Source organism: Mirounga angustirostris, unplaced genomic scaffold (genome assembly GCF_029215605.1).
Source record: "Mirounga angustirostris isolate CCGP_5_RB_7025 unplaced genomic scaffold, mMirAng1.0.hap1 SCAF_3, whole genome shotgun sequence".
In the NCBI taxonomy this organism is placed as follows: domain Eukaryota; kingdom Metazoa; phylum Chordata; class Mammalia; order Carnivora; family Phocidae; genus Mirounga; species Mirounga angustirostris.
In genome coordinates, this window is record NW_026991711.1 from 135,690,830 (window position 1) to 135,717,415 (window position 26,586).

The 26,586-nt window shown below is 37.8% G+C and overlaps 1 protein-coding gene across 4 annotated transcripts in view; it reads left to right on the forward strand.

Moving 5' to 3' along the window:
- DYNC1I2 (dynein cytoplasmic 1 intermediate chain 2) overlaps positions 1-17,517 on the forward strand; it is a 54,984-nt gene extending 37,467 nt beyond the window's left edge. For 2 of the 4 annotated variants that reach the window (XM_045868631.3, XM_045868630.3), the window contains exons 14-16: positions 12,684-12,824; positions 14,672-14,797; positions 16,590-17,517. In XM_045868631.3, coding sequence (XP_045724587.1) covers positions 12,684-12,824; positions 14,672-14,797; positions 16,590-16,703 — 381 coding nt within the window. In that variant the 3' untranslated portion in view covers positions 16,704-17,517. The remainder of the gene's footprint in view (positions 1-12,683; positions 12,825-14,671; positions 14,798-16,589) is intronic. The other 2 variants (XM_045868633.3, XM_064586677.1) reach the window with 2 other exon arrangements.
- The last annotated feature ends 9,069 nt before the right edge of the window (positions 17,518-26,586 follow it).

Consider the following 26,586-nt stretch of genomic DNA (forward strand, 5'->3'; position numbering starts at 1 on the left):
TTTTTGAATAGATTACCATGAGACAGAGTTTAGAAACTTTATTTGGTTCTTCAGCTTCTTTGAGGAAACCTAGTGGTCTTAAGAGATGTTCTTTACTGTTACAGTGAACTCATATTTATATATCAAAGGTTGGCCTCAGAAATCTGGGATGGACTTACTGTCCACTCTTGTTCTTTCATGATGCTTTCTTTCAATGTAATATGAAGTGAGTTAGAAAACTCTGCCTCTAAAAGCTTGCCTTTTAAATTTGAGCATTTTCATGTTTGGCATTAGTGAGCATAAAAATAGCACTTAAGGCTAATGAAGGAAATATATAGAAAAGTGCTTAACACAGTGTCTAACATGTAATAGGCACTTAGCAATGTTCACTTCCTCTTTCATGGGGATCAGACAGAGCCCTGAATGCATTTAATCAATCATGTTTTCTTTCTTGGATTGTTCTTGAATTTTTGTTTTTTTTAATGAGAGTTTTCAGTGAAAAAGTGTAGAAGAAGAAGATTCTTACAACCGTAAGCAAAGAAACGTATAATCTAGCTCGTAAAACCAAAGCAAGGTGTAGAATAGGAGAGATGAAGCCAACTATTTCTGCATAGGCTGCAGGTAACCATACAAGTAGCTATATTTCTTGATGTGCTTTCACCTTGGTAGTCCTTTATATAGACACGGAAGACATCTTTGTTAGGTTGTTGGCCAGCTTCCTTTTTCAGTAATTGAAAAGAATCTTTTATAAATTTGTAGATTTATTTTAATGTCTCAGGGCTTCACTTGCCAGTCTTTAGCTTTAAATTTGAGGCTTCCATCCTTGCATATATTACCAGCAGGATTGGAAAGTGAAGAATTCCTCTTCATTGCCTAAACAAGAACAGAACTTATGTCTGTGATAGCAGACTGATTGATGCTTGCTTTTGTGGTACTCACACAGCTGGTTGATTGGTGGTTGGTATTTTTTGTTCTGGTATTTTGCTGTATTTCAGCATAGAACTGCCTTCTGAATAAGAATGACAGGAAGACATATCTCTTTCTTTGCTAGTTGAGCTAGGCATTGCTTCCCTCTGTGTGCTTCATTTATTCATTCAACTGTGATACGTGTGTCTCCTCCCTCCACACACATACTCATGTACATACCTCTCCAGTGTTAGTGGCCAAAGGATGAGCCAACAGAGAACAGAGTGTTTTTATACATGTTTAAGGGCCCTCTAAAACTTTATCAGAAGATTATCTTTTATTCTAATTTTTCTGCACACAAGTAATTCTCTATGAAGGCTAGAACAGCAACAATCTGCTGAGTAAATATTTTTTTATTCGGTTATATCATGGCTCCCAGTGTCACTGTTTTGATCTTGGATTTATACTTCATGGTACTTGTGTTGCTGGTATTTATTTCTACCCTGCCAAAAAACCTGATAGAGTCTCTGTGCTCTCCAACACAATGGTTATGAATAATAGGCAGGTGATTTTTTTTTTTTTTAGTTTTTTTTTTTTTTTCGGTAGTTTGTGGGTTTTTTTTTTCTTTTTTCTTTATTTATTTTTTTGAAGTTTATTTGAGGGAGAGCCGGGGGGTGGGGCAGGGTGCGGTGGGGCAGAAGGAGAGTAGGAAGAGAGAATCTCCAGCAGATTCCTGCTAAGCCTAGAGCCCAACACGGGGCTTGATCTCATGACCCTGAGATTATGACCTGAGCTGAAACCAAGAGTCAGTCTTTTAACTGACTGAGCCATGCAGGCACCGCAGGAGGCAATCTCTTTAGAAACATTGTTCCAATTCCATTTTAAGCTTTTTAAATCAGTATCTTCACATTCGTGAATTTAATAGACTTTAAATGTTTTTCTTTTTGGCCTCTACTTTTTTAAGGGTTTTCTGACTCAGGGGATTGAGCCCCCATAAACTAGAAGGAACGAGTTACTAAAAATTGTTGTATCTTTGTATCCTTTAAGAGCTGGCTCTGCCCTAATAGCAAAACAAGATTTCTCCTTTTTCAGAAAGGAGAACCCTTCTATACTGTTGGTGGGAATGCAAGCTGGTGCAGCCACTCTGGAAAACAGTATGGAGGTTCCTCAAAAAGTTGAAAATAGAGCTACCTTATGACCCAGCAATTGCACTACTGGGTATTTACCCCAAAGATACAAAATGTAGGGATCCAAAGGGGCATGTGCACCGCAATGTTTATAGCAGCAATGTCCACGATAGCCAAAATATGGAAAGAGCCTAGATGTCCATCGATAGATGAATGGATAAAGAAGATGTGGTGTATATATATATACAATGGAATATTATGCAGCCATCAAAAAAATATGAAATCTTGCCATTGCAACGACGTGAATGGAACTAGAGGGTATTATGCTAAGTGAAATAAGTCAATCAGAGAAAGACAATTATCATATGATCTCACTGATATGTGGAATTTGAGAAGGCAGAGGATCATAGGGGAAGAGAGGAAAAAATGAAACAAGACGAAACCAGAGAGGGAAACAAACCATAAGAGACTCTTAATCTCAGAAAACAGAGGGTTGCTGGAGTGGAGGGGGGTGGGAGGGATGGAGTGGCTGGGTGATGGACATTGGGGAGGGTATGTGCTATGGTGAGCACTGTGAATTGTGTAAGACTGATGAATCATAGACCTGTACCTCTGAAACAAATAATACATTATATGTTAATAAAAATAAATTAATTAATTTAAAAAAATAAAACTGCCAGCAATATTCTTCACAGGTGCAAAAAAAAAAAAAAAAGATTCCTCCTTTTTCTCCCTTTTTATAAGTTCTCTAAAAAAATCCCAGAAATCTCAATTTGACACTGCCTCAAATTTAAAGTAATCTACTTCTGTAGTCAGTGTCTACTTTTTGCCTAGTCAGGAATTTATAATGCAGTGACAGAGTTCTGGGTCATCAAATTGTTTTCATGACTTTTTTTAAACTCAGTTATTTTTAGTAAAGAATATAAACAGAGGTAGAAGATTTTCCACATTTTGGTAAAGTTTATACCAACCAAGACATGGCTTCTAATATATTTGGAAGACACTATTACCTTTCAAAATGCCAAATTTGAAAATTCACAACAGAAGTACTTTGGCAGCCCTGAAAAATGGTAGGAAGAATGCGTGAGGAGTGAAACTACTGGAAGGTAACCAGAGGATTCTGTAAGAACTTGATTAGGGGTAGACCTGGTAAATTAGCTTAATGTCCTACCATATTTAACCATACTTGTTACAAATTACTTTGTAATAGAATTGTTTAGTTGGGACCAATATATTTTCATGTATGTACAGTATATTCTAGTCTCAGAACAAATGCCTGTCAGGACTCTATTTACCATTAAGTGTTGAGGTTAAAATCATTAATGGGGTAATTTCTTAGAGTAGGTAGTTTTCAGACTTCAGTAGTCTGTATACACCTTAAATTTTTTTCACAATCTCTGATGTCTTAAATCCTCTTTTATATTTTAATAGCTTCATTATTTAACTTTCAGAGAACACCAGCATTTAAAACAGGGTTAAAGAGATTCTCCTAATGCTTGGAATAGCAACTGTTGCACGTACTAGACAAGTTCAAATGAAAAAATGCTTCGAATTTGGAGTGTTTCTTGGGGAAGGCTGGGACCCGGTCCTCCGTGTTAGCATTTACTATAGTAACCTGCTGCTGGCCAGTATCCAGACTGTTCTTTGCATATTCGGAAATTTACTCTTGTCAGTCTACTAGAGTGATTAGCTAGGGAATGCTGACTGGAACTAAAGGCTTCTAAAACACTGATATGGAGAGGGTCAATTTATTAATTTAACAATGAGAAACAACTGCCAGAAGACCCAGATACTCATGCTGGCCTGACCAGCTCATTGTTTCCCTGTAGACAACTCACGTGGGAAGCCAAATTATAATCAGAAGATTGCTTGGTGAGCAAGGAATTGGAACAAAAGAAGTTTTCTAATTTGAATGTTTAATGGCATCAAGCAAAGATAGTGTGATTCATTCATTTTCACATGGAGATAGCCTTGCCATGGGTGGTAATTCTTAGAATCCATTGGCTGAGACTCTCTCCTGGACAATGCTTGAATTGAGTACTGTCTTCATTTTTCTTTTAAGACTCTGCTTCTTTGTATTTCCATTGCTTTTAATAGAAACATTCCTTCTCAAAAAGTTCATATTTTCAGTCAGGTTATATAGGAAGATATTTTTGACCTTGGAATTATTTCTTTTTAAAGAGATTCTGTTGGGGCGCCTGGGTGGCTCGGTTAAGCATCTCTCAGGTCATGATCCCAGGGTCCTGGGATCTATCCCCGAGTTGGGCTTTTTGCTCAGTGGAGAGCCTGCTTCTCCCTCTCCCTCTGCTGCTCCACCTGCTTGTGCTCTCTACCCCCACCCAAAATAAAATCTTTTTTAAAAAGACATAAATAAGTTTAATCTAATTTGCATACAACTTGTTTCATATTTTATAAAAATGGAATCATATAATATTTACTTATTTGTGGCTGGCTGCTTTTGCTTATTAACATTATGCTTGTGAGATTCATTCATATTGTTGAGTAGAGCTGTAGATTGTTCTCTCGGTTATATACTATTCCATTATGTAAGTATATCACAATTTATCCATTCTACTGCTGATAGTATTTGGGTTGATTCCAGTTTGGGGCTGTTATGAATAGTGCTGCTACTAGCATTGTTTATACTTCTATAAAGTTTACCCTCTGGGGCGCCTGGGTGGCTCAGTCGTTAAGCGTCTGCCTTCAGGCTCAGGTCATGATCCCAGGGTCCTGGGATCGAGCCCCGCACTGGGCTCCCTGCTCAGTGGGAAGCCTGCTTCTCCCTCTCCCACTCCCTCTGCTTGTGTTCCCTCTCTCTCTGTGTCTGTCTCTGTCAAATAAATAAATAAAATCTTTAAAAAAAAGAAAAAGAAAAGTTTACCCTTATGAATCCCTTGTAGATGTCTTTTTGATGGACATAAGCACTCATTTCTATTGGGCATATATCTAGGAGTGAAATACTTGGCCATAAGATATGCCTACATTCTGCTTTAGTAGATATTGCCAAACAATTTTCCAAAATGGTTTTACCAGTTTGTAATCCACTGGTAGCATATGAAATCTCCCTTTGTTCTGCAGCCTTCTCAACACTTGATATTTTCTACCTTTTTTTCATTTTAATAATTCTGATAGGTGTAGTTGCATTGCATTGTGGTTTTATTTTGCATTACCTTGAGACTAATGAGGTCAAACACCTCTCATGTGTTTTTTGACCATTTTGTGACATTCCTGTACAAATATTTTACCCATTTTTCTGTTGATAACCCCTTCTTTAGAAAATTATGTAGGCCAATATATATGCTTACAGAATTGAGCATGTGAACATGATTTTGATTTTGAACAACTGTTTTAAGTCCTTGATTGGAGACCACAAAATTGAAAATGGGATGTTCTTGAGGAAGTACACTATCACCTCAGGAATAATATACCTTAGCCTGGTGGCTCCTAATTATGGTGTGCATCAGAATCACTAGTGTAGCAACACCAGAAACACTGATGAATTGTCTGATGGGTGTGGCTGCATGTGGAATTTAAAAAGCTCTACAGATGAATGCGATGCCCATCCTATGTTGAAACCCACTACTTCAGAGTGAGACTTCATTTGGTATTGTTGCCAAAGAGAGTTATAGAAAGTAGTGATCTTGAGAGGGGAAAAAACCTCTTAGTTTCAGTTTCTAGCTTACTTTTAAGTTTGGTGAAAAATTTCTTAATTACAAGCAAACAGTTTTGGCTATTAAGCCATGCTCTTGACATTTACTATAATATCTGAATGAAAATTTTAAATATTTTTAAACTCTTTTTTATGAAAAATTCCAAGTAGATATAAAATCAAAGAGAAGAGTATAATGAAGCCATAGTACCCAATACCTAGCTTCCATAGTTATCAACACATGACCCGTCTTGTTTGAGACAGTTCATGTACATTCCCTCCCTACCCCTGGATTTTATTTTATTTTATTTTTTAAATATATATATTTTTTAATTTATTTGACAGAGAGAGAGAGAACACAAGCAGGGGGAGTGGGAGAGGGAGAAGCAGGCTCCCCGCCGAGCAGGGAGCCCGATGTGGGGCTCGATCCCAGGACCCTGGGATCATGACCCGAGCCGAAGGCAGATGCTTAACGACTGAGCCACCCAGGCGCCCCTTTACCCCTGGATTTTAAAGCAAACCCAGATAGGTTATGTCATCTACAAATATTCAGTATGTATCTCTAAAAAATAGTCTTTTTTTTTTTAAGATTTTATTTATTTTTCTGATAGAGACACAGTGAGAGAGGGAACACAAGCAGGGGGAGTGGGAGAGGGAGAAGCAGGCTTCCCGCAGAGCAGGGAGCCCGATGTGGGGCTCGATCCCAGGACCCTGGGATCATGACCTGAGCCGAAGGCAGACGCTTAACTGACTGAGCCACTCAGGCACCCCTCTAAAAAATAAAGTCTTAAAAAATAGCTATGAGGGGCGCCTGGGTGGCTCAGTCGGTTAAGCGACTGCCTTCGGCTCAGGTCATGATCCTGGAGTCCCGGGATCGAGTCCCGCATCGGGCTCCCTGCTCGGCGGGGAGTCTGCTTCTCCCTCTGACTCTCTTCCCTCTCATGCTCTCTGTCTCTCATTCTCTCTCTTGCAAATAAATAAAATCTTAAAAAAAAAAAAATAGCTATGATACTCTATATTACACCCCCCAAAATAAACAGTGATTTCTTAGTTTCATTAAATAGCCAATCAATGTTCAATTTTTTATTTTTTTTACTATTTGTTTGACCAAGATCCAAATGAGGTCCATATATTTGCAATTGACACATCTTTTGAATTCCTCTCTTAAGATAGGGCTTCCTTCCCTCTCTTCTTGCTTCGTTGTTGTTGAAGAAGAAACCAGGTTGGTTGTCCTGTTAAGAGTTTCTCACAGTCTAGATTTTGCATTCTTACTGTATTGTTCATACTGCTGTGTATAGTTGTTGATTGTTTATACTTCTGTAAAGAAGAGTTTACCCTCATGAATCACTTGGTATCTCCCTGTCCTTATGTTGTTGTCTCCTCAGTTTTTTTGGTCATCTGAAGCTCATTTTGCAGTAGCGTGCTTGTGGATGCATTATTCTCATATTCACAAGAGCCTATTGGGTTACAGAGGTCAGTTTGGCTGTATGTAAAATCCATGACTTACGCTGTTTTTTTTATTACCTTAAATATATTATTCTGTCGTCTTCTGGCAAAAAGCATTGTTGTCAGAAAGTCTGATGACAATCTGATTTTTTTTTCCTTAATTGTGACCTGGTCTTACAAAACTTGGGTGATCAAATTTTTTTTCTTTTTCTTTCTTTTTAAAGATTTTATTTATTTGTCAGAGCACAAGCAGGGGGAGCAGCAGGCAGAGGGAGAAACAGGCTCCCCGCTGAGCAGGGAGCCCAACGCGGGACTCGATCCCAGGATGCTGGGATCATGACCTGAGCCGAAGGCAGACGCTCAACCGACTGAGCCACGCAGGCATCCTTTTTTCTTTTTCTTTAAAGGGTTGATTGTCCTAGATGCACAGGATACTCTTAAATATGTAGTTTCAAGCTGTCTTTTATTTTAGGAGAGTTCTCTTACTTTTTTTTGTATTCTATAGTATTGCTTTGGTTTTCTTCTTTAGGGGCTGCCTTTATAGGAATATCTTTGTTAATTTCTATCACTTTATGTCTTTTTTAAAAATAACTGTTATTGAGATATAATTCATACACTATAAAATTCACCCTTTTAAAGTGTACAGTTCTTAGATTCACAGAGATACGCACTATCATCACTGTCTAATTTTAGAACATTTTCAAATTTCAGAAAGAAACCTTAAGTCCATTAGCAGTCACTCCTCCTTTCCCTCCACCCAGCTCCTGGAAATGACCTACTTTCTGTTTCTGTTAAACTTCCTGTTATAGACATTTCATGGCATCACAAAATGTGACTGGCTTCTTTCACTTCGCATATTTTCAAGGTTCATCCATGTGTGGCATGTATCAGTACTTCATTCCTTTTATGGCCAAATACTATCCCATTATATGGATATACCACTTTTTGTTTATCCATTCATTAGTTAATGAATGTTTAGGTTGTTTACCCTTTTGGGCTGTTGTGAATAATGCTGCTGTGAACACTCATGTACATTTTTGTTGTGTATATATATGTTTTCATTTCTCTTGGGTATATACCTAGGAGTGGAATTGTTAGGTCATATGTTAACTCTAATTAGCATTTGGGTAACTTTTTCAAAACAGCTGCACCAATTTACATTTCCATCAGCATGTATGAGGGTTCTGATTTCTCACCTCCTCACCAACACTTGCTATTATCTGTCCTTTTTATTATAGACATCCTAGTGTGTGAAATGATATCTCCTTGTAGTTTCAATTTGCATTTCCCTGATGGATAATGATGTTGAATATCTTTTCAAATGATTATTTGCCGTTTGTGGATCTCCTTTAGAGAAATGTTTGTTCAAATTCTTTGCCCAATTTTTTGATTGGCTTATTTTCCTTTTTTAATAAATGAGTTGTAAGTGTTCTAGATATAAATCACTTATCAAATGATTTCCAGATATTTTCTTCCATTGTATAGGTTGTCTTTTCACTTTCTTGAAGGTATTGTTTGAAGCACAAGAGTATTTAATTTTGATATGGCCCAATTTATTGACTTTTTCTTTTGTTGCTTGTGCTTTGGGTTTCATATCTAAGAAACCATTGGCAAATCCTAGCTCACAACAACTTACTCCTATGCTTCCTCCTAAGAGTTATACTTTTACCTCTTTATTTAGTTTTGTGATACATTTTGAGTTCTTTTTCTTTTTTTTTTTTTTTAAAGATTTTATTTATTTATTTGAGAGAGAGAAAGAGAGACAGAGAGCACGAGAAGGGAAGAGGGTCAGAGGGAGAAGCAGACCCCCCCGCCGAGCAGGGAGCCCGATGTGGGACTCGATCCCGGGACTCCAGGATCATGATCTGAGCCGAAGGCAGTCGTTTAACCAACTGAGCCACCCAGGCGCCCTATTTTTCTTTTTTTAAGTTTGTATTTTAATCCCAGTTAACATACAGTGTTATATTAACATACAGTGTTATATTAGTTTCAGGTGTATGATATAGTGAATCAGTGATTCCATACATCACCTGGTGCTCATCACAATTGCACTCCTTAATCCCCGTCACCTGTTTAACCCACCTCCCCCATGTACCTTTCCTATAGTAACCATTAGTTTGTTTTCTATAGTTAAGAGTGTTTCTTGGTTTGTCTCTTTTTTTTCTTCCCTTTGTTTCTTAAATCCACATATGAGTGAAATCATATGGTTTTTGCCTTTTTCTGACTCACTGATTTTGCTTAGTATTATACTCTCTAACTCCACCCATGTCATTGCACATGGTAAAATTTCATTTTTTTTTATGGCTGAATAATATTTGTGTGTGTGTGTGTGTCTATCCATTAGTTGATGGACACTTGAGCTGCTTCCATATTTTGGCTATTGTAAATATGCTGCTATAAACATAGGGGTGCATATATCTCTTTGAATTCGTGTTTTTTTATTCTTTGGGTAAATACCAGTGGGTGTCATTGCTGGGTCATAGGGTTTCCTCTGTTTTTAACTTTTTGAAGAACCTTCATACCGTTTTCCACAGTGGCTGTGCCAGTTTGCATTCCTGCCAACGGTGCAAGAGGTTTCCTTTTTCTCCACATCCTCGCCAACACCTGTTTCTTGTGTTGTTGATTTTAGCCATTCTGACAGGTGTGAGGTGATATCTCATTGTTTTGTTTTTTTTTTAAAGATTTTATTCATTGATTTGAGAGACAGCACAAGCAGAGGGAGGGGCGCATAAGCAGACTCCCCACTGAGTGAGGAGCCCAATGTGGGGCTCAATCCCAGGACCCTGAGATCATGATCCAAACTGAAGTCAACCGCCTAACTGACTGAGCCACCCAGGTGGCCCTCGTTGTAGTTTTGATTTGCATTTCCCTGATGATAAGTCATGATGAGCATCTTTTCATGTGTCTGTTGGCCATCTGGACATCTTCTTTGGAGAAATGTCTGTTCATGTTTTCTGCATTTTTAAATTGGATTATTTGCTTTTTGGTGTTGAGTTGTATAAGTTCTTTATATATTTTGGATACTAACCCTTTGTCGAATATGTCATTTGCAAATATCTTCTCCCATTCCATAGGTTGCCTTTTTTTTTTTTTTTTAAGATTTTATTTATTTTTTGACAGAGAAAGACACTGAGAGAGGGAACACAAGCAGGGGGAGTGAGAGAGGGAGAAGCAGGCTTCCCGCTGAGCAGGGAGCCCAATGTGGGGCTCGATCCCAGGACCCTGGGATCATGACCTGAGCCGAAGGCAGATGCTTAATGACTGAGCAACCCAGGCACCCCATCCATAGGTTGCCTTTTAGTTTTGCTGATTGTTTCCTTCACTGTGAAGAAGATTTTTATTTTGATGTAGTCCCAATAGTTTATTTTTGCTTTTGTTTCCCTTGCCTCAGGAGACATACCTAGAAAAAAAGTTGCTACAGCTGATGTCAGAGAAGTTACTGCTGTGCTCTCTTCTAGGATTTTTATGGTTTCAGGTCTCACATTTAGGTCTTTAATCCACTCTAATTTATTTTTGTGTATGGTGTGAGAAAGTGGTCCAGTTTCATTCTTTTGCATGTATCTGACCAGTTTTCCCAGTGCCATTTGTTGAAGAGACTTTTTCCCATTGGATATTCTTTCTTGGTATGTTGCAGATTAATTGGCCATATAATTGTGGGTTTATTTTGGGTCTTCTGTTTTTGTTCCATTTATCTGTGTGTCTATTTTTGTGCCAGTGTCATACTGTTTTGGTTTTTGTGCCAGTGTCATACTGTTTTGGTGACTACAGCTTTGTAATATAACTGAAGTCTGAAAGATGGAATGGTGATACCTCCATCTTTGCTTTTCTTTTTCAAAATATCTTTGGGTATTTGGGGTCTTTTGTGGTTCCATATAAATTTTACAATTGTTTGTTCTAGTTCTGTGAAAAGTGCTGTATTTTGATAGGGATTGCACTGAATGTGTGTAGGTTACTTTGGTTCAAATTATAGACATTTTAACAATATTTGTTCGTCCAATCCATGAGCATGGAATGTCTTTCCATTTCTTTGTCATCTTCAGTTTCTTTCATCAGTGTTTTATAGTTTTGGGGGTACAGGTCTTTCACCTCTTTGGTTAAGTTTATTCCTAGGTATCTTATTATTTTGGGTGCAATTGTAAATGGGATTGCTTTCTTAATTTCTCTTTGTGCTGCTTCATTATTGGTATATAGAAATACAACAGATTTCTGTACATCGATTTTGTATCCTGTGAATTTACTGAATTTACTGAATTTGTTTATCACTTCTTGCAGTTTTTTGGTGGTCTTTCAGGTTTTCTGTATACAGTATCATGTCATCTGCCAAACAATGGAAGTTTTACTTCTTCCTTACCAATTTGGATGCCTGTTATTTCTCTTTGTTGTCTGATTGCTGTGGCTAGGACTTCCAGTACATTTTGAGTTACTTTTTGTGTATGGTATGAGGAAGGAGGGGTTCATCTTCATTCTTGTGCATGTGCAAATCCATCTTGTCTACCATTCTTTTCCCATTTAACTGTCATGACACCATTATTGAAGATCTGCCACAATAACTTTGGGTGGCATTTAACCAAGATCCTTTTTTGTTGCTTATTGTCTTCTAGTGAAATGAGTTTTTCTGTACTTTTAGAAGGGTGGGAATGGGCATAGGATAGTTTTTCTAGTTTCGTAGTCAAGGCTAAAGCTCTCTCTTCTGTGTTTTTTGCAAAGTTAATATTTATCTTTCTCTATCTTGTACTTTCTGAGATGTGCCTTTTCTGTTTTTCTCCACCAGTTTTATCTGAGCCTTCTCTTTCCCTTTGTCCCTACTGTGCTATCTGCTACAGCTTTGATTCTACTCCCAGCAGTTTCTCTCTGGTGAGACTTTGTCTTGAAAGGGAGCTTTGGTTTGTTAATTTTGAGAGTTTGTAGATCTCAGACTGCACCTTTAGACCTTACTTATATCACATTGGAGTCTGCTTGCACTTATTTATAAATAGAGTTGCATTGAACTCCCTCCTAGTTTCTGCTGCTGTTCTCAGACTCAGCGTATTCCCTGACACTGTCCAGTGAGTATCTGCTGTCAGCGATGAGGCTCATCTGTTCTGTTCTCTGGCTGTCAGAAGCCCCAGGCCTTTCCACACTTCTTCCTGCACAGATGTTTGTACCATGTAGGTCTTGTTATTGGCAGAAGTTTGTTTCTACTCACTTACATTTGGAGCTTGGTCACCTGATTTTGTTGTACATACTGTCTTTGAATCTTTGGTTTTGCTATCCTCATTGCTTTGTTTGGGTTTATGGGTAGAGTTAGAGGAATTCAAAAAGTGAACTGCCATTGCTGTCATCCTCCCAGCATCTTCTCATGGACAAATGTTTTTGAAGCACATTCTTTTCCTTTTTTAAAACAGTATGGTGTCTGCAAGTTAAAAAGAAACTGCAGTCCAATAGTTGATTCTTAGTTTATAACTCCAGGTAATTCTGTAGTGAAACAAATAGGAGGAACTTTTTCTAGGCTGAGTTAAATATCATAAAATGTTATCCATACCTATTGAATGTGTGTTGTCTTTTGACTATGCTAAGAATCAACTTTTCCCTTTCAGAATAACAAGCCTTTGTATTCATTTGAAGATAATTCAGACTATGTTTATGATGTTATGTGGTCACCCACCCACCCAGCCCTGTTTGCTTGTGTGGATGGCATGGGGAGGCTGGATTTGTGGAATCTCAATAATGACACGGAGGTGAGCAGGAAAATAACAAAAATTGCATTGAAAAATAGAAAATTGGAGATTTATTGAATAATTTGTGAAATTTCTTTTATCCCAAGGAATGTGAAAGGGCTCGGCGATTGTAGCTTCATCACAAAGAAACCAAATAAGCTTTGTACCCTTAATAATAAACACCATGCTGTGCAGTACTGAAGGGAGAAATAATGTTGCCAAGAGCACTGGGGCATTTCCTTTTACTTCTGAAAAGCACTATCATGTCTGTAATGTCCTGGCAAAGTCTCATTCATAAGGCAACTGGGATATTTTTCACTCACAGGCTACAAAGCCGATAGTTTCAGACTGTTGAAGTATGTTAACCTTAATTCTGAATTTCTAAATTATCTCTTAGCCTTGACAGAATTGTATTATCATCCATAAACATTAGTTTTAGCCTGACTTATTTAAATGAAAGAGAAATGCATTTTGATGACTTGTTCGATGAAGGATTGAAAACAGTGTTTATCGTTACTATAAAATGAATATAGAAACCACAAAATTTCCTAATTACTATGCTAAAATCACTTATTGGCAATGAAATTTAACTATAGCTATTACTTATTTTTAGGTATGTGCATTTTTACCAACTTAGGCTTAAAATGTTCCTTGAATTCTGTGTTGATATGAGGTGGTAAGAAGTAATGTTTTAGCAGTTCTGTCAGAAACAGTTACTGAGGGGAAAGTCTCTTGGTGCCTTACCCCACATCCCACTCTTTCCCACATTTCTTCGTATTTCTGGTGGCAGCCATCCAAATCCCTCGAAGTAAAATAGTTGGTTATACAGGGCAAGGAAGTTATGGATTTGAAATGTAAGAGTAGTTAAGTGTGCTAACTCGTGGTTTAGTAGTTTGAAGAGGAACATTCAGATACTCCTAGGAAAAGGTATTAAGCCCTGACTAGATGGTTGGGCTTAATTATACTTCTTCAGTTACCTAGAATGGTACCAATTGCATTTTTTTAGTTTGGGTTTTGGTGTTTGAGATTTGTGGTTACCCTTAAATTTAGGTCTTTCCTATAATCCTTAACTCAAAGAATATGTCTAAATTACAGTTTTTCTCTGTAACAGTTTTGGCATTCTAGGAGTTAAATTAGTCATCTGGGGATGACTAGTGTCAATTAAAAGGATTATTTTTAATCAGGTTTCAAAAATTTTATTGTGCTTCCAGTCTGAGTCAGACATTGGATGTTTGCTCTGTGTGTGGCAAATAAATTTCTTTTTCTTCAGCATGAGAGAAGTACAGTCAGATTCCGGGGAGGTGGTGCCATTGTCTTGGTGCTATCATCCTACCCTGTTCTACAGTTTATGGGAATAAGAGCTTTGGAAAAACCCATCCTGCACCTTCACTGTGAACTGTTTCTAGGAACTGTGGATCAAATCACAGGTTTCAGCTGACAGAGTCACAAGCTACAAAAGTAATTTCTGTTCTCTAAAATTGAACCGTAATCTGTTTATGAGGGCTTTTGAAATGTTTCTTTAAAATGGGGTTTTGGCCATCTGTTTTCAAACAGCTTGATTTCTTAAAAAAGTTAAAATAACAACAAAGAGTCCTTTATTAAAGAGAAGATCTTTCAAAATGATGTATGTATCCAGTCATATGAGAATTTCTTATATAAGAACTTAAGTTATTTTCCCAAACCATTTTCAAGGATTGACTGTAATGTCATTCATAATGTGTCACTGAACAGGAAGAAAGTTGGGAAAATTCTTTATTTTCATCTTTGTTTTAAAAAACGTAGCCCGATTGGAGGAAAGAAGAGTTTTACATGTTTATAGAAATCTTGATGAAACTTTTAACACTGCGCTATATTTTAAATGACTTCAGGTGCCAACTGCCAGCATTTCTGTGGAGGGTAATCCTGCTCTTAATCGTGTAAGATGGACCCATTCTGGAAGAGAGATTGCTGTGGGTGATTCTGAAGGCCAGATTGTCATATATGACGTGGGAGAGGTATGGGGCTCACTGCCTATAATTTTGATACATCTGTTTAGCTTTCAGGGCATTGTAGTTACGGTATCTTTGTGGCTAAAACTAGTCTTCAAGGTTCATGAGTGGTATAAACCATATGGTTGTAAAGATAAAACTTTTTCCACGACAGAAGCAACTCCTAAGATTAATTTTCTTTCTAAACTGGATGTTCTGTGTCTCCATGCAACAGACTTTGAGGATAATATCATACACTGGAAGTACCTTATCTCTTGAAGCATAAATTACTAGAAATTAGAAACTCTTCAGGAAGAAGAAATTTGGAGTTAACAGTTGAGTTATAGACTTTGTGTTACGGACTTCGGGGCTTTACAGATTTAAGTTCTTATTTTTCTGTATTTGTAGATTTGTTTGGGCCAGGTAGTAGAAATCAAAAGTAGTATCTTTGAGAGTTATTTGATGACTGTGTGAAATGTGAATCTTGACTTGTGAACCTTGTTGCAAAGCCATTATCATTGAATCCAGCAGGATAAGTTGCAGCTCTTTGTCATCTTTTGTACTTGGGTTGGCTATACACAATGTTCAGGAGCGATTTCCTTCTTTTTAGCCCTAGCTAAAAGAAGCCTTAGTCACTGTTTCTTTTGCTATGCCTTATGATTCCGCATCCCCTCTGGACACCCTGTGGCCTCTAGTAATTGGATCTGGAGGGAGGTAGATTGAATCATTTAGAATAGCCAATTGAACTGTCCACGCAGATGGAATTGCTCTGTATCTGCACTAATCTAGTAGTCACTAGCCACATATGGCTGTCAAACACTTAAAATGTGGCTAGCGGGGCACCTGGGTGGCTCAGTCGTTAAGCGTCTGCCTTCGGCTCAGGTCATGATCCCGGGGTCCTGGGATCGAGCCCCGCACTGGGCTCCCTGCTCAGCGGGAAGCCTGCTTCTCCCTCTCCCACTCCCCCTGCTTGTGTTTCCTCTTTCACTGTGTCTCTCTCTGTCAAATAAATAAATAAAATCTTTAAAAAAAAAAAAAATGTGGCTAGCACAACAAAGGAACTAAAATTTATATTTTATTTCATTGTAAGTAATTTAAATGTGAATAGTCACCTGTGTCTGGTAGCCACCGTATTGGATATCACTATCCAATCTAATCTAATATGGTAGATTAAGAAGTAGGCACATTCATTTGCTATACTGAGTGGCTTGTGCCCTAATATGGCAGTGTTGAGATTTCACCAATATTATGATGACAGTTATCAAAAATTTTTGGTCATTGGATGCTTCATGGAGGCAAAAGCATCATGAGCCTCTTTTCCCCTTTAGCTATTTGTAGATCACTAAAGTGGTAAGAGATAATGTACCTTCTGATGAAGGGATTAAGATATCAAGAACAGTTATCTTATGCTCCAAACAAAAATAAATACTCATAAGAAACCAGCTCTTTGAAGCATGCTTCAAAAACTATTTCATATTTGGAACAGTGCAAGCAGTAAAAAATTTTAAGGAATTCCTCCCCACCAGCAAAATCTGAGAGATAGTACATAGGAATTATATTTACAGAGTATCATTGTTATTCACTCTTGTACTGATGGTGATAACAGCAAAAGCATTTCTGAGGCTGTCACAACACACTTCCCAAACATCATCTTTTGTTTTGAAATGTGTTGTGAAGCATTGTTACAGTCCCTGTAATTATGGAAAGACCATTTACAGCATTACTTTTTAATGGACAAATTATTTGAAAACAAACCGAAATACTGGGTAAGATAATCATTTATTTCAGTGTATATAAAACGTTGTCTTTCTCTTAACAGCAGATTGCTGTCCCCCGAAATGATGAATGGGCACGGTTCGGCCGAACACTCGCAGAAATTAATGCAAACCGAGCTGATGCAGAGGAGGAAGCAGCTACCCGAATACCTGCTTAGCTCCTGAAAGGGGGATATTGTAGCCTTAGCGGATTTGGGGAAGTCTCTAAGTAGAACCTAAGACTATTTGCATGTTTCTGTCTAAATGTTAATTAAAAGGAAATTTTGTGGATTTAACCATGGATTTAATGCAGCAAGTAAATCTTATAATGTCCCTTTTTATATAACATGCATCTTGTTCTGGATTTGTGTCATTTTTAATACAGCTGATTGACTTTACAGATTGCAGCCTTTTTTGAATTCTTATACACAGGTGTATATTTGGTATTATTCTTTTGAATTCTTTTCAACTTATAACACTATATAAGTTATTTCTAAAGTACAGATTAAATCAGTTCTGCATATTTTTAAATAGTCACAATTCCCTGTTATACTGATACTGTCCTCACTAACCATAACATGTAAGAACATTGTTTATTCTTAGCCATAGCATGCATACATCTACCCAAGCTCCATTCTGATATCCTTTTTCTTCTTTATAATTCATGTGATAACTGTCTATAAATAAAAACAAATATGCTTTAACTTTTCAGATTTTCATTTTGATTTAGCCTTGCAATTTTCCCTTTTATAAAGTGTCTTTTTTTCCATATCTTTCTTTAAGCTCTTGTTGTAAGCAGCCACCTCAAGTCTCATGAAGTTTTGTGTCTTAAATATGCCATACATTATAATGTAGATCTCTTGATGAATTATGGACTGATGTTTAACCTGTCAGTGAAAAAATGTCTCCTAGGTTAACTTTTGCTTTACTCCCTTATTTACTTTCCATCTGAGATGTAGTTCGTCTAAAGAATAAACAGAAAGCTGCCTATTATTTTCATTGATTGAGATTATTATGTATTATGAGCTCTCTGAGACTGAAACCTGTGAAATTGATTTCATGGTTGCAGTAGTAGCTATGAAGGAAAAGTGTTCAAATGAGCTTTGTCATTGAATCAACTCCACATCTTGAGATCTGTTACCATACAACCTTGTATAAGCAAGTCTGAAAGGTGAGTGACAAATATCTAAGCATGAATGTTGAAATCAACCTATTTCAGAATTAGAGGAAAGCATTATGATCAGATCTATATTTTATCCACTTTAAATTGTCCATTTCCTTGATCCTAACCTCTTATCCTTCTAAAGTTTAACTATTTATTCAACAGAACATGAACTAGGAAGGAAGAATAGATATCAGAATTTGAACATTTTTGTTGTTGTTTTACAATTCTAACAAAGATCTGTTGGAAGATAAATTTCCAAATAATAAAATTTCTAAACTATGAGTATTGTGTAATGTAAAAATAATCACCTAGGAATATTAGACCCAACTCTAGTTCTAGCTCTGGCACTCATGAGAAGTGTGATTTTAGCCAAGTCTTTCCATCTGTTTGTGCCTCATTCTTTTCATCTAGGAATTAAGTTTGGATTAGATGATTGTTAAATTTCCTTCCAGCTCTAAAATTATTGATTGTAATTACGTCAGGCAATTCTCCATTTTTATATATTTAGTTTTTACAAATTAGCAGCCCATAATTGCCTATTATATACCAAAGATAAGTTTTTTATATTAGTAGGCAAACATCTCAAGTTAGCTCATGGTAGCAATGTCTATGAGTCAGAAGTTCAATTTCAGCAGTCACACTGTCTTTGTTTTTTTTGTTTTAAGATTTTATTTATTTGAGAGAGAGAGAGAGCACACAGAGGGAGAGGGAGAGAGAGAAGCAGACTCCCCACTGAGCAGGGAGCCCGACGAGGGGCTTGATCCCAGGAACCCGGAATCATGACCTGAGCCGAAGGCAGACACTTAACCAACTGAGCCACCCAGGCACCCCCTGGTTATTACATTTTGCCATCAGTTTGTAAAAAGGACTAGGAAAAGGGAAAACATCATTATAACTAAGGTTGGAAATCAAGAGATGGGGCAAATCAGATGCTCAGTGGACTAAAATTGATGTGTTCGATTGTGAAAGAATAAAATTGGTAAGTAAAATACTTAGCAGCAGAATTTTTGCTTTTGAGGAGTAACTTCTCTCCCTCCCCACCCCAGCCCTCAAATGCAATGTGGACCTTTGCCCATATAACTTAGTCTACATTTTTAGGAACAGATAAATTTAATGTGAGTAACTGCCTTTTAAGGTTGAGTATATGATGGGGCAAAAAGGAAGAGCTAAGACTGTCAATATTGATGTAAAATCTTCTGACAAGTCAAGCTGACTAGAAAAGTGTAGCACAGCTCTTTACTCTTTTACAAATGAAAACCTTAAAATTTTCAAAAATACCGAGTTATGGAAATTGTACCTTATTCATTACCAGTTATACTTTTTTGCTGAATGGGAAACAAGCCATAGCTTTCAGGCTAATTTCTTATTTTGTTTATTGTTTGGTTATTATCTTTTGAACGAGAAATTAAAGATTTTGGTTATTCTTGTTTGTGTTGAGGAAGAATACTCAGTTTAATTAGCTTACACTAAGTCTCAGAAATAATTTTTGGTATAATTAAAGCAAAGAAAAAAACAAACCCACAAAAATTCACTGGTAGAGTCTTTCTTCATGCTTATAGATTCAATTCCCTACAAAGTTTAGAAAATCTTTAGTTATAAAATATTGTTGCAGTAATGCGGACATACTGCATCTTGAAGGAATGGATGACTTAAAATTTAGGGGCGAAGGAACTAAAGGAAAGTAGTATTAGGAGTGATCCTAGTCTTGCAATATTGTAAGAATGCTGATTTCATTCTCTTTTGTACTAGTACTGAATAAACTGTTAGACTGTAACCTTTTCCTCTTGAACCATATGGGAAGGAAGGGCTGGAATGAATGAAAGAAAATCTGATATGAAGCATGTGATTTTTCATCGTCCCATTCTATTGGGCAATGCATTTTTAAATCTTGTCCACAGTCCTGGTATTTCAACATTGGTACTGTGATATTTTCTAAGTAGGAAAAGCTCTACAATTAGGTATATTTTGGAGAGGATGGATCTCCAGTTACAGCTCCAGCTGCTCGATGGTTGTGAGAACGGAGTTGTTTGAAACATGACAGCATCCAAGGTGGCAGTGGCATTAGTGTCATGTCTGAATCTTGGGCGTAAGTCTAGGCTAAAAAGCCATTGGCTTTGCCTCATTTGATAATTTCATGATGAGATTCCCACTCAGATTTTTTTTTTTCCAATCTACACAGAAACAGGAAAGGAGTTCTTGCTTTCCTGCTATCATCTTGCTGATTGATAGGCAAATAAGGCCTTACAAGTTTGGGAAAAAGACCTGGGGCTCTTCTTTTTGACTCATCAAAAAGTGCTGGGAGGGGCGCCTGGGTGGCTCAGTCATTAAGCGTCTGCCTTCAGCTCGGGTCATGATCCCAGGGTCCTGGGATCGAGTCCCGCATCGGGCTCCCTGCTCGGCAGGAAGCCTGCTTCTCGCTCTCCCACTCCCCCTGCTTGTGTTCCCTCTCTCGCTGTGTCTCTCTCTGTCAAATAAATAAAATCTTTTAAAAAAAAAAAAGTGCTGGGAACTTATTTACTTAAAGACCTGGTTTACAGATTCTGGGGGCTTCTAGTGCTATCAAAGAATTTGAAAGTTGCCCCAAAGATAAGAATAAAAGAACACCTATGTTCAGTATGTCTTTTGAATTCAGGGATTACAATTAAGAACATTAACCAATCTCTTTAATCTTACTGCCCCAAAAGGTACTAATTTGCTTATACTTAATATGTTGTATTTTTAAAATCCTTTTCACATATAACAAACACATTTGTTTAAAAAGACGCTACAATCCTAACTCAGAATGCCAACTGGAAGACTGAATAGTCATCACATTGCAGTGCTTTTCTCAATAGGCCAATGCTCCTGGATCTTTTGTTGGACTTTAGGTGTACGGATTCGTTCTGCCTGCCATGTTTGCAATTCCCCAACTTCTTAAAGTTCAAATGGATTTTAGGTTTTTAAGTTTTCAGTATGTAGTTTCTAACCACTGATAGTTTCAACATAGCCAATCAGCCATCTTTTACAAACTTTTCTAAAATTACAGTATTTTGTGTTGTTAGTTTCATAGCAGGAATCTCAGTTTTGGCTTCTTAATATTCCATTACCAGTTCCCAGTCAGAGGATGGAACAGCTTGCACTCAGGTAAGCTTTCAGAAAGGTCTGTTTCACTTTGTGAGGTCATTTATTCAGGTCTCTGGTGATGTATTATCATGCCTGTCTTTTCATGTACTTGATTTGGTCAGAAAGCTGTGGGGCAGTGATTGTGTAGGGTGTAGAATACACCTACGTGGTGCTGAACATGCAGAGACCTGCCTCTGGTGACTTCAGAAATCAGGTATACCACTGGTAAGGCTTTGATGGCAAGTAATTTTATCTTTTGTGAATTTTTGTACTAGATTTTTAAAGAAAGTTTTTTTCTGAACAAAGTAATAGAAATGCTTTGGAACAAAAGCTGTTATGCTGAAGTGTGGCTGGTATAATGAGAAAGAGAATACTGGGCTCAAAAGACCCAAAATCTATTCCTGATGCCACCATTACCAGTAATGTCACCTGGGACAAGGGTCAATGTGCTCGTTAAGTGAGGAAAATATCCACTTTCTGTGAAGATTATAGGAGATACGGTGTACGTGAAAACTTGTAAATTATAAAGTACCACACAAATAAGGGATTGTATTAATTTTTTTTTTAAGAATACAAAAATGGAGAGACCATTTTGTGTAGCCATCTGTGCAATGTAATAAAAGCAACCTTCTAAGGATTTAAGTGGCTTGGTGTTCAGGAAAATCTCATTTTAATTCTAAGACATCAGAGCATAATTTAACCCTCAGACATTTAGGAGTAGCAGTGAACTGAGGGATATAAATTGCCCTTAATCAGTGATACTTTTCCTAGGAATGTTTTATTACATTTTATGATAAAATTATAAATTATGAAAATAGAAAAAAATGACCCACTCTGAATTTCCAGCCTATACTCAGCTGTTGCTCTTATGTTACTTACATATGACATTGGTTATAATATCTGGAGACTTAGAAAAGAACACGTGAAACCACTTTTTCAAGTTAGTGAGAAAACAAACTTGGTTCATGACTACCCAGCTAGATGTTAGCAGAACTGGAATCCATCACTTCCACAAAAATCTGGGGAACAGCATTATTCAGCTGTTGTAACTTACATAGTACCATTCCTTCTTCCCTAATGTTAGGCCCCTTGAAAATAACTTGTGCTCCCTGTAGGAAGATGATCACTAGAAGGGGGGCTTCAGTCCTGATGACCTGACCTGTGTGTGGCTGTTAGGCTTAGAGGAAGCCCTAAAATTAGTCCTGCAGGAATAGCTTTTATCTAACTTACATCTGGATTGGCAGATCTCTGCTGTCTTGTGTCCAAAATGTGATTTTGAAATAAGTCAAAACCTGACTTACTAATGAATGCCAGTTGAGCAAGAAACATGGTAAAATGACTAGGTCCTTCCTAAGGGGCCTCATTTCCAATAATGTTTTTGATACAATCATGAATCTGTCAGTACATTGAGGGTCATTAGATGACTTTGGAGGACCTTTAGTTTTCCAAAGGCAAGAGAAATGGCCTTATCCCTCCTGAAACTCAGGGGCTACTTGAATAGAATTGGTATCAACTGAGAAAAAGGACTTTTATATTTTGTGTTGAAAGTCAGACAAGGAGAACAGTGTGATTCATAGAAGACTGCCCTGGGTTTTCTTGTTCCTTATCTCTCTAAACCTTCATCCTCACGATTGTAAAATAAATGCTGCAGTGGTTAATAGCATAACAAGAAAATAACTGGAATAATACCTCCACATAGATCCAAAGCCCAAAGAAGGCTATAGCTGACTATCAGAATGTCGCACCTTAGTTGGAATTCTGTCAACTGATAGGAAACAATTGACTACTAAATTCTAATATTTGGTTGGGAAACTCCTTCAAAACATGGTGGTCCTGAGATTTGTTTTTTGTTTTTTTTAAAGATTTTATTTATTTATTTGAGAGAGAGAATGAGACAGAGAGCATGAGAGGGGGGAGGGTCAGAGAGAGAGGCAGACTCCCTGCTGAGCAGGGAGGCCGATGTGGGACTCGATCCAGGGACTCCAGGATCATGACCTGAGCCGAAGGCAGTCGCTTAACCAACTGAGCCACCCAGGCGCCCTTGGTCCTGAGATTTGTATTTCTAATATAGTCTTGGACTTAGCAACCTGTGTTGAAACTCAGTTAACCGTAACTTTGAGTAAATGGTTTCACCTCTCTAAGCTTATTTCCTCATCTACTGCTTCACAGGGCTGTTACAGAATTAAACCAGAATGTGTGTGAAAACGAAGAATTATACAAATATGAGGCATTGCTATTATGGGAGGTGATGAGTAAGTAACTCTTAACAGGTTCAACTGCTCTTCAGTAGCTCTTACAAGCTTATGGGCTTTATCTCTTGGCTGTTAGAGGCTAAAAATAAGCACTTAGAAATTCCGAGATCTCTGCTTTACCACACGTGGCTTTCTGGCTTGACCACTTAGGATTCCCTTCTTTTTGTCCCCTCCTGCTTCCTCTATTGACAGAGACCACAAAACCAGTAGGAAGTAAGTTTCAAAGAAGTGGAATTGGGAAGGTGACTTTCAAAAATCTTGCATCAGCACTTCATCCTTAATGGAAATATATATCTCTTGTTTCCAAAGTTTCCTCTGCCTTATAAAGAACTGGCCTTTGTACATTCCGTCCATGTAGTATTAATAACTGGTAGCATTTATTGAGTACTTGCTAAATGATTATATATGACACACATATTCTTATTTATTCTAGCTTCCCTATAATGTGGGAACTATTATAAAGGATTACTATTATAACTATTATAAAGGATTACTAATTTACAAAAGCGGAAACTAATTTGAACCAATATCTGTGGACCTGATTTGTAGCCAGTTTCCCCTCCCACAGGGCCAATAGCAAACTACCAATGTGATGTCACTGAACATGGAATTGGGAATATACACATATAATGGGCTCTCATTCAGCTGGTGCAAGCCGGGTCCAGCATATCACTAGGCCTGGGGACATTAAGAAGTGACTCTCTACACACTAAACCAAGGCAGCCTGATTTTAGAGCTGTGCTCTTAACCACTATACTACACTGCCTTTATGATCTTAGCCAATCAACAAGTCCGTTTTTTATTCAGATGAGCCTACGGTGCTACATGATTAAAAGACCATAAAAGAACTCTGTTAAGAAAGAGAGCAATTAAGGCTTCTGGGAACCTACAAAGTAAGTTTCCACTGGCTGAAGATGATGGCAGTAGCTGTGACTTAATTACAACTGAGCAGGCTCCCTTGTGGCATCTCTGTTAGCTAGGGCTGTACCTGAAACCCATTTAGAAATCACTACTTTTCTCCTTCCTAGGCCCTTCCCTAGTATTTGCAGGCCCTGAAGCAGTAGGTCAAAAGGTTTCACTGTTATAAAAACAAGCTATTAAATTATGTTCATAGCATGTACATACAGCTTGGATTTGAGAATTTTCAGGATTCCATGTCAAAGTGTAGCAGCCAGAGGAGAACCACCCCTTAGCCCATTCCTCTCCTCCTCTTCTACCTGTTCTGTGAATGACAGGCCTCAAAGGAACTTTTGTGGACTCTTCAGCCTACATGCCTAAATTTTGAACTACTGGAAAATAGCTACCTCTTGGCCACGCTTTAGATTTAGGGGTGCATTTTAGGGAAGATGGACCTGGGTGAAGAGGCTCATGCAGGCCCTGTAAGCGGAGCTGGTCAGGCAGGAAATTTGTCTCAGGTACCTTGAACATGGTCTTTAAAGGAATGAGATGGGCTCCAGGTGGGGATATCCTGTTGGCCCTGTAGTCTCTGCCCTCAGGGGCACAGCTACAGGAGGGCCTCTAAAATGAGGCAGCTAAGGGCAGTGCTGGGCCTTTTCTCCTAAAGTCAACTGAGTAGTTTGTTGGGTTTTTTTAAAGACATAATTAAAATACAAGATTGTGTAAGTTTAAGGTGTCCACAGTGTTTGAAATACTTATATATTACAATATATAAACAGGTATAGCATGTGTGTGTGTATATATATATAAACACTATTAGCTAATACTTCTATCAGCCCCATAATTATAATTTTTTGTGGTGGGAACAATTAAGATCTAACCATTTAGCAACTTTGAAATTTATAATATGGTATTGTTTGTAATCACTACGCTGTACATTAGATCTCCAAGTCTGTATCTTTAAGTAATATGTCCCCAATTACCCCACCCCTGCAGCCTCTGATAACCACCAATCTATCCTCTGCTTTTTTTTTTTCAAAGATTTATTTATTTTAAAGAGAGAGCAAGCAGGGGGTAGGGGCAGAGAGGGAGAGGGAGTCCCAGCTGAGTCCATGCTACACATGGAGCCCCACGCAGGGCTTGATCTCACAACCCTGAGATCATGAGATCATGACCGGAGCTGAAACCAAGAGTCAACTAGTTGCTTAACCAACTGAGCCACCCAGGCGCCCCTCTGCTTTTATGAATGTGGCTCTTTTAGATTTGACATATAAGTAATACCATATAGTATTTGTGTTTGACTTATCTCACTTAGTTTTTTGTTTTTTTTTTTAAGATTTTTTTATTATTTATCTGAGAGAGAGAGGGATAGAGCACAAGCAGGGGGAGCAGCAGAGAGGGAGAAGCAGGCTCCCCGCTGAGCAGGGAGCCCGATGCGGGGCTCGCTCCCAGGACCCTGGGATCATGACCTGAGCCGAAGGCAGACGCTTAACCGACTGAGCCACCCAGGCGCCCCTTATCTCACTTAGTATTAATGCCTTCAAGTATGCATCCATGTTGTCACAAATGGCAGGATTTCCTTCTTTCTCATGGCTGAATAATATTGCTGTGTGTGTGTGTACCATAATTTCTGTATCCATTCATCTGTTTAGATAGACTCTTAGATTGTTTCCATATCTTGGCTATTGTGAACAATGCTGCAGTAAACATAGTAGTGCAATATCTCTTTGAAATCCTTTGTTCATTTCCTTTGGATATATATCCAGAAGAGGAATTGCTGGATGATATGGTAGTTCTATTTTTAATTTTTGAGGAACCTCCATAATTTTTTTCCATATTGGCTCCACCCATTTACATTCCTACCAACAGTGTACAAGCATTTCTTTATGCTCACATCCCCACCAACATTTGTTATCTCTTGTCTTCTTGATGATAGCCATTCTAGTAAGGTATGAAGTGGTATCACATTGTGGTTTTCATTTGTATTTCCCTAATGATTAGTGATGTTGAGCACCTTTTCATATACCTTTTGGCCATTTATATGTCTTTGGGAAAATGTCTATTTAGTTCCTATGCCCATTTTTAATTGGATTTTTTTTTTGTTTTGTTATTGTATGAGTTCTTTATGTATTTTGAATATTAACCTCTTACTGGGTAGATGATTTGCAAATGTCTCCCATTCCATAGGTTGCCTTTTTTTTTTTTTTTATTATTTGTTTGCTGTGCAGAAGCTTTTCAGTTTGATGTAGTCCTACTTGTTGGTTTTTGCCTCTGTTGCCTGTCCTTTTGGGGTCATATCCAAAATATCATTGCACAATTGAAGGAGCTTTTTCCCTATGTTTTCTTCTATGAATTTTACAGTATCAGATCTTCTAACACTTCAATCCATTTTGAGTAATTTTTGTGAGTGGTGTAAGATAACGGGTCCAGTTTCATTTTTCTGCTTCTGGTTATCCAGTTTTCCCAACACTATTTGTTGAACTTCTTTTCCCACTGAATATTCTTGGCTCCCTTGTCAAATAGTAGTTGACTGTGTATGCAAGGGTTTATGTCTGAGCTCTCTATTCTGTTCCACTGGTCTCTGTGTCTGTTCTTATGTCAGTACCATACTATTTTAACTATAGCTTTGTAGTATAGTTTGAAATC